Raw genomic sequence first — 11809 nt, 5'->3', positions numbered from 1 at the left:
AAGAGAGGAGGAGAGGAGATGAGAAGAGAGGAGAGGAGAAGAGAAGAGAGGAGAGAAGAAGAGAGAGGGAGAAGAGGGGAAGAGAGGAGAAGAGAGGAGGAGAGGAGAAGAGAGGAGAAGAGAGGAGGAGAGAAGAAGAGAAGAGAGGAGAAGAGAGGAGGAGAGAAGAGAAGAGAGGAGAGGAGAAGAGAAGAGAGGAGAAGAGAAGAGAGGAGAAGAGAGGAGAGGAAAAGAGAGGAGAGGAGAAGAGAGGAAAGGAGAGGAGAAGAGAGTAGTGGAGAAGAGAGGAGAGGAGAAGAGTGGAGGGGAGAAGAGAGGAAAGGAGAGAAGAGAGGAGAAGAGAGGAGAAGAGAAGAGAGGAGAGAAGGAGAGAAGACAGGAGAGGAGAAGAGAGGAGATAACAGTGAGACTCACTTTGAGGCCCTTGGCCCTGTTGATAGCCCTCAGGGGCCGAAGCACTCTGAGAACACGAAGGATCTTCACCACGTTGATGGCACTGGACCTGAACAGACACAGATTAAGACCAGGTTATCGAGAGAGGTCAACTACTAAACCATACATCAACTACAGACAGAGAGGTCAACTACTAAACCATACATCCACTACAGACAGAGAGGTCAACTACTAAACTATATATCAACTACAGACAGAGAGGTCAACTACTAAACCATACATCAACTACAGACAGAGAGGTCAACTACTAAACCATACATCAACTACAGACAGAGAGGTCAACTACTAAACCATACATCAACTACAGACAGAGAGGTCAACTACTAAACCATACATCAACTACAGACAGACAGGTCAACTACTAAACCATACATCCACTACAAACAGAGAGTCAACTACAGACAGAGAGGTCAACTACAAACAGAGAGGTCAACTACAGACAGAGAGGTCAACTACAAACCGAGAGGTCAACTACTAAACCATACATCAACTACAAACAGAGAGGTCAACTACAAACAGAGAGGTCAACTACGAAACCATACATCAACTACAAACAGAGAGGTCAACTACTAAACCATATATCAACTACAAACAGAGAGGTCAACTACTAAACCATACATCCACTACAAACAGAGAGGTCAACTACTAAACCATACATCCACTACAAACAGAGAGGTCAACTACTAAACCATACATCAACTACAGACAGAGAGGTCAACTACAGACAGAGAGGTCAACTACTAAACCATACATCAACTACAGACAGAGGTCAACTACAGACAGAGAGGTCAACTACAAACAGAGAGGTCAACTACAGACAGAGAGGTCAACTACAAACAGAGAGGTCAACTACTAAACCATACATCAACTACAAACAGAGAGGTCAACTACAAACAGAGAGGTCAACTACGAAACCATACATCAACTACAAACAGAGAGGTCAACTACTAAACCATATATCAACTACAAACAGAGAGGTCAACTACTAAACCATACATCCACTACAAACAGAGAGGTCAACTACTAAACCATACATCCACTACAAACAGAGAGGTCAACTACTAAACCATACATCAACTACAGACAGAGGTCAACTACAGACAGAGAGGTCAACTACTAAACCATATATCAACTACAGACAGAGGTCAACTACTAAACCATACATCAACTACAGACAGAGGTCAACTACTAAACTATATATCAACTACAAACAGAGAGGTCAACTACAGACAGAGGTCAACTACTAAACCATACATCAACTACAGACAGAGGCCAACTACTAAACTATATATCAACTACAAACAGAGAGGTCAACTACAGACAGAGAAGTCAACTACAGACAGAAACAATATTTCTGTGTTCAATAGAACATGTTGTTGACATTTGTAACCATCCCGGTAAAAAGAGCAACGCTAAATGAATGTCGATGAGAATTCCTAGGTGTGTTTGAACCATTGACACTGTGGTATCGGTATAGTGAAGACCAACTCACTGTATTCCAGAGGAGATGAGCGACACGCTGACCACCACCAGATCCAGAATGTTGAAGTAGTTCCGACAGAACGAACCCTTATGGATGAACGCCCCGTACGCTGTCATCTACGAGGTCATGAACCAGGAAGAGAAAACCACGTGCAACAGGAAGCGTAAGACAAAAGATTGTGATCGATGACGAACGAAGTGAATGTCGGCTCACGGGTTTGTTGTTCAACGTGTCATGTTTTTCCAACGCTTAAAACACTTCCAACACTTCACCAGCCCTTCCGGAGCACAGTGTCCATTATGTGGTGTAGAGATGACATTGAGAAGGAATGGAAGGTTACCTTCAGAATGATCTCTATGGTGAAGAGCCCAGTGAAGACATGGTCTGCATAGCCTAATATCTGAGAAACAGTGATCACAATGCAGGTCAACACAATACATCACACAGTCGTACGTCTCATAGAGGCTTCCATGAGCATCACAATATATGACACAAATGGCACACTATTCCCTACACAGTGCACTACTTTAGACCAGGGAGTGGTTGAAAATAGTGCACTACATAGGGAATAGGGTGCCATTTGGGTGAATCCCTGTATAATAACATTGAAGCTATAATAATATAGAGAGGATGTAATTAAGTGGAAACAGTAGTCACAATGCAGCGCGTGGGTCAGTGGAGGGAAAGGATGGCTGAAGTCTATTGAACCAGAGATCTAATGGTGTAGTCACACACACACACACGCACGCACGCACACACACACACACACACACACACACACACACACACACACACACACACACACACACACACACACACACACACACACACACACACACACACACACACACACACACACACACACACACACACACACACACACACACACACACACCTCTAAAGGCTGTTTGTGTGTGTAAATGTTTGTGTGTGAGAGAGAAAGACTAGAGAGAGAAAGAGAGAGAGAGTATGGAAGTTAGTGAGTATGTTTTTGCATGCATGTACAGTGTCTGTGTGTGTGTGCCTGTGTGCCTGTGTGCGTGTGTGTGTGTGTGTACATGTGTCCGTGCCTCTGTGTGTGCCTGTGTGTGTACATGTGTCCGTGCCTCTGTGTGCGTGTGCCTGTGTGTGTGTGCCTGTGTCCGTGCCTCTGTGTGTGTGCACGTGCATGTGTGTAAGACATAAACACACACCTGGTTCCTGAAGGAGTCGTTCCGGACAGGGTCCTCTGCTGCCAGAGAGATACTGCTCAGTAGAATGAAGAACAGGATGAGGTTGGTGAAGATGTTGTGGTTCACCATCTTATGGCACAGAACCCTGAACCTGGGGAGAGGGAGGGAGGGAGGGAGGGAGGGAGGGAGGGAGGGAGGGAGGGAGGGAGGGAGGGAGGGAGGGAGGAAGGAAGGGAGGGAGGGAGTAAGGAAGGGAGGGAGGGAGGGAGGGAGGGAGGGAGGGAGGGAGGGAGGGAGGGAGGGAGGGAGGGAGGGAGGGAGGAAGGAAGGAAGGGAGGAAGGAAGAAGGAAGGAAGGGAGGGAGGGAGGGAGGGAGGGAAGGAGGTAGGGATGGAGGGAGGGAGGGAGTAAGGAAGGAAGGGAGAGAGGGAGGGGAGTAAGGAAGGGAGGGAGGGAGTAAGGAAGGGAGGGAGGGGTAAGGAAGGAAGGAAGGGAGGGAGGGAGTAAGGAAGGGAGGGAGGGAGGGAGTAAGGAAGGGAGGGAGGGAGGCAGGGCGGGAGGGAGGGAGGGAGGGAGGGAGGGAGGAAGGAAGGAAGGAAGGAAGGAAGGAAGGAGGGAGGGAGGGAGGGAGGGAAGGAGGTAGGGATGGAGGGAGGGAGGGAGTAAGGAAGGAAGGGAGGGAGGGAGGGAGTAAGGAAGGGAGGGAGGGAGTAAGGAAGGGAGGGAGGGAGGGAGTAAGGAAGGAAGGAAGGGAGGGAGGGAGTAAGGAAGGGAGGGAGGGAGGGAGGGAGTAAGGAAGGGAGGGAGGGAGGCAGGGCGGGAGGGAGGTAGGGAGGGAGGGAGGGAGGGACAGACAAAAAATAGTGACTAATAGATAGAGCCCTAATCCTATAGACAGACATTTAACAGACACTCTTATCCAGAGGAACTTACAGAAGCATACATTTTCATACTGGTCCCCTGTGGGAATTGAACCCACAACCCTGGCATGGTAAGTGCCACGCAGGACATTAGGCATCAGACAGACATCAGACCGTCCCCTCGCCCCGACCCGGGCGCGAACCAGGGACCCTCTGCACACATCAACAACAGTCACCCACAAAGCATCGTTACCCATCGCTCCACAAAAGCCGCGGCCCTTGCAGAGCAAGTGGAACAACTACTTCAAGGTCTCAGAGCAAGTGACGTCACCGATTGAAACGCTATTTAGCGCTCACCGCTAACTAAGCTAGCCGTTTCACATCCGTTACACAGACATCAAACAGACATCAGACAGACAGATGGGGTGTGTGTTTAGGGACCACTCTCATAGAATCTACCTGCTTCTCTCAGTATATCTGTGGGTGAGCTCTTACTTGTTGGTGTTGCTGAAGATGAAGAAAGCCCGGGCCTCAGGCATGGGAATAGCCTTCTCCTTCAGCTGAATGTCAGACAGGGGCCGAGGCCGGGGGCCCACAGGCATCTCAGGGTCCTCATCCTCTCCTACAAGGGCCACGCAGGAGAGTAAGAGGGAGGACAGGGGGAGAGGTGGGAGAAAAAGTGTTAGAGATAAGGGACTTGGTCAGTTAAGTTGAGAAATAGTTGAATGAACTGTGTAAAAATTCACCTGGAATAGTTATTTCAGTTTGTTAGTGTAGTTACCCCATACTATAACAATTACCCACAATTCATCAGTAAAAAAGTTAAAAGACATGAATTATTACTTTTTCATTTATCTACAAATCTGGACACCTGGATTGGTAAGGCAACAGTACAGACAAACCATCAACACATCCCCTCACACAACATTCTAGAATCAACACCCCCTCACACAACATTCTAGAATCAACACCCCCTCACACAACATTCTAACATCAATACTCCCCCTCACACAACATTCTAACATCAACACACCCCCTCACACAACATTCTAGAATCAACACACCCCCTCACATAACATTCTAACATCAACACCCCATACACCCACACACACAACATTCTAGAATCAACACACCCCCTCACACAACATTCTAGAATCAACACACCCCCTCACACAACATTCTAACATCAATACTCCCCCTCACACAACATTCTAACATCAACACACCCCCTCACACAACATTCTAGAATCAACACACCCCCTCACACAACATTCTAACATCAATAGTCCCCCTCACACAACATTCTAACGTCAATACACCCCCTCACACAACATTCTAACATCAAAACACCCCCTCACAAAACATTCTAACATCAATACACCCCCTCACACAACATTCTAACATCAATAGACCCCCTCACACAACATTCTAACATCAATAGGCCCTCTCACACAACATTCTAACAACAATACACCCCCTCACACAACATTCTAACATCAATACACCCGCTCACACAACATTCTAACATCAATAGACCCCCTCACACAACATTCTAACATCAATACCCCCTCACACAACATTCTAACATCAATACACCCCATCACACACCATTCTAAAATCAATACCCCCTCACACAACATTCTAACATCAATACACCCCCTCACACAACATTCTAACATCAACACCCCATACACCCCCTCACACAACATTCTAACATCAACACCCCATACACCCCCTCACACAACATTCTAACATCAATACCCCCTCACACAACATTCTAACATCAATACACCCCCTCACACAACATTCTAACATCAATAGACCCCCTCATACAACATTCTAACATCAATACACCCTACACCCCCTCACACAACATTCTAACATCAACACCCCATACACCCCCTCACACAACATTCTAACATCAATACACCCTACACCCCCTCACACAACATTCTAACATCAACACCCCCTCACACAACATTCTAACATCAACACCCCATACACCCCCTCACACAACATTCTAACATCAACACCCCATACACCCCCTCACACAACATTCTAACATCAACACCCCATACACCCCCTCACACAACATTCTAACATCAATACACCCTACACCCCCTCACACAACATTCTAACATCAATACACCCCCACACAACATTCTAACATCAACACCCCTCACACAACATTCTAACATCAATACACCCCCTCACACAACATTCTAACATCAACACCCCATACACACCCTCACACAACATTCTAACATCAATACACCATACACCCTCTCACACAACATTCTAACATCAATACACCCTCACACAACATTCTAACATCAATACACCCACACACACACACAACATTCTAACATCAACACACCCTCACACAACATTCTAACATCAAACACCCACACAACATTCACAACCCCCCCAAAAAAACATTCTAACATCAAAACACCCCCTCACACAACATTCTAACATCAACACACCCCTCACACAACATTCTAGAATCAATACACCCACACACAACACATTCTAACATCAACACCCCCTCACACAACATTCTAACATCAATACACCCCCTCACACAACATTCTAACATCAATACCCCCTCACACAACATTCTAACATCAATACACCCCCTCACACAACATTCTAACATCAATAGACCCCATCATACTACATTCTAACATCAATACACCCTACACCCCCTCACACAACATTCTAACATCAACACCCCATACACCCCTCACACAACATTCTAACATCAATACACCCTACACCCCCTCACACAACATTCTAACATCAATACACCCTACACCCCCTCACACAACATTCGAACATCAATACACCCTCACACAACATTCTAACATCAACACCCCCTCACACAACATTCTAACATCAATACACCCCCTCACACAACATTCTAACATCAACACCCCATACACCCTCACACAACATTCTAACATCAATACCCCCTCACACAACATTCTAACATCAACACCCCCTCACACAACATTCTAACATCAACACCCCTCACACAACATTCTAACATCAACACACCCCTCACACAACATTCTAGAATCAATACACCCACACACACAACATTCTAACATCAATACACCCTCACACAACATTCTAACATCAAAACACCCCCTCACAAAACATTCTAACATCAAAACACCCCCTCACAAAACATTCTAACATCAAAACACCCCCTCACACAACATTCTAACATCAATACACCCTCACACAACATTCTAACATCAATACACCCCCTCACACAACATTCTAACATCAATACACCCTCACACAACATTCTAACATCAACAGGGGCAAAGCACAGCAGACAAAAGAGAGAGCGAGAACCAGAACAAACGTAATGTTGTGAATGTCCTGATTTGAGTGTGGAAGTCTCTTAATGGTTTGGTGTGATTTGGTTCTCTGCTCCTACTTGTTGTCCGGTGTGGGTCAGCCCTTAGAAAGGTCCGGCTTACTTTTTATCACCGGTACAGTGGTACCGGGAAAATCATTAGCTGGATACGGGTTCTTCTCTTCATTCACATCTACTTGGTACTCATCAATGTTGATCTGTCAAAACACAGTAACACAGCGCCACATCAGACTCAATACGGACAGAACTAGAGACACTACTTTTAAAAGGAAACACCATGCCACCTGTTGAGAGTAGACATGTGTTTTCACAGATGAAGAATTAGACTGATACTAACTAAACCAAACATATTTTATGTTGTTGAATCTGTACTGTAATGTATTGACTTGACTAGATAATATTAGATTACAACTTGGAGGACTGGTGTCTCCAGTCAGGAGGACAGGTATATCTAACGAGGACAGGTGTATCTAACGAGGACAGGTGCGTCTAATAAGGATAGGTTTGTCTAATGAGGACAGCTGTATCCAACGAGGACAGAGGAATCTAATGAGAACAGGTGTGTCTAACGAGGACAGGTATGTCTAACGAGGACAGGTGCATCTAACGAGAACAGGTATGTCTAACGAGGACAGGTGTTTCTAACGAGGATAGGTGCATCTAATGAGGACAGGTGATTTTAACGAGGATAGGTGAGTCTAATGAGGACAGGTGCATCTAATGAGGACAGGTATGTCTAACGAGGACAGGTATGTCTAACGAGGACAGGTGCATCTAACGAGAACAGGTATGTCTAACGAGGACAGGTGTTTCTAACGAGGATAGGTGCATCTAATGAGGACAGGTGCATCTAATGAGGACAGGTGTGTCTAACGAGGACAGGTGCATCTAACGAGGGCAGGTGCGTCTAACGAGGACAGGTGTGTCTAACGAGGGCAGGTGTATCTAATGAGGGCAGGTCTATCTAAGGAGGACAGGTATGTCTAACGAGGACAGGTGTGTCTAACGAGGACAGGTGCATCTAACGAGGACAGGTGCGTCTAACGAGGACAGGTGCATCTAATGAGGCCAGGTGCATCTAACGAGGACAGGTGCATCTAACGAGGACAGGTGCATCTAACGAGGACATGTGCGTCTAACGAGGACAGGTGCATCTAACGAGGACAGGTGCATCTAACGAGGACAGGTGCATCTAATGAGGACAGGTGTGTCTAACGAGGACATGTGCGTCTAACGAGGACAGGTGCGTCAAACGAGGACAGGTGTGACTGACGAGGACAGGTGTATCTAACGAGGACAGGTGTATCTAACGAGGACAGGTGTGTCTAACGAGGACAGGTGTGACTGACGAGGACAGGTGTATCTAACGAGGACAGGTGTATCTAACGAGGACAGGTGTGTCTAAAGAGGACAGGTGCGTCTGAGACATACCTTGGTGGCATTGGTTGTCTCTCCGTCTGAGGTGATGGACTTCAGCTCAATCTTCTCCTCCTTCTTCTCTTCTACCTCGATTATCGGGGGCTTTTCGTTGACATGACGCTTCTCCGGACTGGCCGTTCTGTGTCAGAATGGAGCCAAACCACTCAGGCATACACACTTGAATGGATGTGGATGCACGTACACACACACACACACACACACACACACACACACACACACACACACACACACACACACACACACACACACACACACACACACACACACACACACACACACACACATCATGCAAATTACCTGGCCAGCTTCTTCCTCTCCTTCTCCTCCTCTTCTTCCTTCTGTGCTGACGTCAGACTCTCAGCATCAGCCAGGTTGTCCACGGCGATGGCCAAGAAGACATTCAGGAGGATATCTGGTCAGGGAGGTGGAGTCAAGGAAGTGGAGTACGACTTCAGAGAGCAAACAACGAAGTGTCAATTGTCAGCTGACCTCTCGCAATGTAGAACAACACACCTGGGTGACATGACTGAGTGATGAGTTGAGTGGACAACAAACAATCAACCGTGATACCTGAGTAGCCTGGAATCCAAACTGAATATCACTGCGTTTCACCCGATATGGTTTGGATTCCAGGCTACTCCGAGTCATCGAGGAAACATCTGAGATACCTTACCGGTGGTATGACAATGAACTGGGTAGACAGGCGAAACGATCCTCCTGCTAATGGTTCTGGATGAAAAGCATCATGTCCTTTGTCAGTGTGAAAGGCCCTACACACATCTGACCTGTTCTTTACAAGGATACAGTTTCCACAGATGAACAGGATGATGAAGTAGATACAGACCAGCATCCCTGGGAAGGACGCCCCTCCGTAGGCCATGATGCCGTCATACATCACCGAGTTCCAGTCCTCACCTGTCAGGATCTGAGAACACAGGAACAACAGATGAAGGAGCAACACTACAACATCAATAACTATTCACCATAGACAATAACTCTTCACCATAGACAACAAGAAAGTTACAGATACTCAAATGACTGGACCTTGAGAACAGAGTAGAGTAGAGTAAAGTATAATAGAGTACAATACAGTAGTGTATAGTATAATAGAGTACAGTAGAGTAGACTACAGTATAATATAGTACAGTAGAGTAGACTACAGTATAATAGAGTACAGTAGACTAGACTACAGTATAATAGAGTACAGTACAGTAGAATACAGTAGAATATAGTACAGTAGACTACAGTAGAATATAGTACAGTTGACTACAGTATAATAGAGTACAGTATACTAGACTATAATAGAGTACAGTAGACTAGACTACAGTATAATATAGTACAGTAGACTAGACTACAGTATAATAGAGTACAGTAGACTACAGTATAATAGAGTACAGTAGACTAGACTACAGTATAATAGAGTACAGTAGACTAGACTAGACTACAGTATAATAGAGTACAGTAGACTAGACTACAGTATAATAGAGTACAGTAGACTAGACTAGACTACAGTATAATAGAGTACAGTAGACTAGACTACAGTATAATAGAGTACAGTAGACTAGACTAGACTATAATAGAGTACAGTAGACTAGACTACAGTATAATAGAGTACAGTAGACTAGACTACAGTATAATAGAGTACAGTAGACTACAGTATAATAGAGTACAGCAGACTAGACTACAGTATAATAGAGTACAGTAGACTAGACTACAGTATAATAGAGTACAGTAGACTAGACTAGACTAGACTAATAAGTACAGTAGACTAGACTACTATAATCTACCAGAACTAGTATAATAGACAGTAGACTAGACTACAGTATAATAGAGTACAGTAGACTAGACTAGACTAGACAGTAACTACATTAATAGAGTACTCTTCTACAGTATAATACCTGAAAGTATAATAGACTAGACTAGACTATAATAGACTACAGTATAACTAGAGTATAATAGTAGACTAGACTATAATAGAGTACAGTAGACTAGACTAGACTGTAATCATTCTCCCTTCTCTCCTTACCTGAAAGTAGAATAGACTATAATAGACTAGACTATGATCATTCTCCCTTCTCTCTCTACCTGAAAGACGGTGAGCAGCGACTGGGGGAAGTTGTCGAAGGTTGACCGGCGCGTCTCGTCGAAGTTGAACTTGCCTCCGAAGAGCTGCATGCCGAGCAGGCTGAAGATGATGATGAAGAGGAAGAGTAGCAGTAACAGGGAGGCGATGGAGCGAACAGAGTTAAGCAGCGATGCCACCAGGTTACTCAGAGAGTTCCAATACCTGAGAAAAAGAGAGAATGGAGGGAGAGAGAGAGAGAGGGGAGAGAGGAGGGAGAGAGAGAGAGAGAGAGAGGGAGAGAGGGAGAGAGAGAGAGAGGGAGGGAGAGAGAGAGAGAAAGAGAGAGAGAGAGAGAGAGAGAGAGGGAGGGAGAGAGGGAGAGAGGGAGAGGAGGAGAGAGAGAAAGAGAGAGAGAGAAGAGAGAGAGAGAGAGGAGAGAGAGGGAGGGAGAGAGAGAGAGAGAGAGAGAGAGAGGAGAGAGAGAGGAGAGAGAGAGGAGAGAGAGGGAAGGAGAGAGCGAGAGAGGAGAGAGAGAGATGAAGGGAGAGGGAGAGAGAGAGAGGGGAGAGGGAGAGAGGAGAGAGAGAGAGAGAGAGAGAGAGAGAGGAGAGAGAGAGGAAGAGGAGAGAGAGAGAGAGAGGGAGGATAGAGAGAGAGAGAGAGAGAGAGAGAGAGGGAGAGGGAGGGAGGAGAGAGAGAGAGAGAGAGGGAGAGAGAGGGAGAGGGAGGGAGGGAGAGAGAGAGGAGAGAGAGAGGAGAGAGAGGAGGGAGAAGAGAGGGAGAGAGGAGAGAGAGAGAGGGAGGGAGAGAGGAAGGGAGAGAGAGGAGAGAGAGAGAGAGAGAGGAGAGAGAGAGAGAGAGGGAGGATAGAGAGAGAGAGAGGAGAGAGAGGGAGGGAGAGAGAGAGAGAGGAGAGAGAGGAAGGGAGAGAGAGACAGATGAAGA

The 11809-nt window shown here is 46.0% G+C and overlaps 1 protein-coding gene across 1 annotated transcript in view; it reads right to left on the bottom strand.

Annotated features, from left to right (window-relative positions):
* LOC135530524 (voltage-dependent L-type calcium channel subunit alpha-1C-like) overlaps nucleotides 1-11011 on the bottom strand; it is a 61066-nt gene extending 50055 nt beyond the window's left edge. The window contains 10 exon segments of the mRNA XM_064958830.1: nucleotides 415-502; nucleotides 1946-2052; nucleotides 2277-2336; nucleotides 3130-3259; nucleotides 4464-4590; nucleotides 7463-7556; nucleotides 8791-8917; nucleotides 9097-9211; nucleotides 9604-9724; nucleotides 10885-11011. Coding sequence (XP_064814902.1) covers nucleotides 415-502; nucleotides 1946-2052; nucleotides 2277-2336; nucleotides 3130-3259; nucleotides 4464-4590; nucleotides 7463-7556; nucleotides 8791-8917; nucleotides 9097-9211; nucleotides 9604-9724; nucleotides 10885-10974 — 1059 coding nt within the window. The 5' untranslated portion in view covers nucleotides 10975-11011.
* Nucleotides 11012-11809: the final 798 nt, after the last annotated feature.

This window comes from Oncorhynchus masou, unplaced genomic scaffold (genome assembly GCF_036934945.1).
Source record: "Oncorhynchus masou masou isolate Uvic2021 unplaced genomic scaffold, UVic_Omas_1.1 unplaced_scaffold_1361, whole genome shotgun sequence".
In the NCBI taxonomy this organism is placed as follows: Eukaryota; Metazoa; Chordata; class Actinopteri; order Salmoniformes; family Salmonidae; genus Oncorhynchus; species Oncorhynchus masou.
The sequence above is the reverse complement of the archived record's forward strand: the minus strand, read 5'-3'. Positions and strand labels throughout refer to the sequence as shown.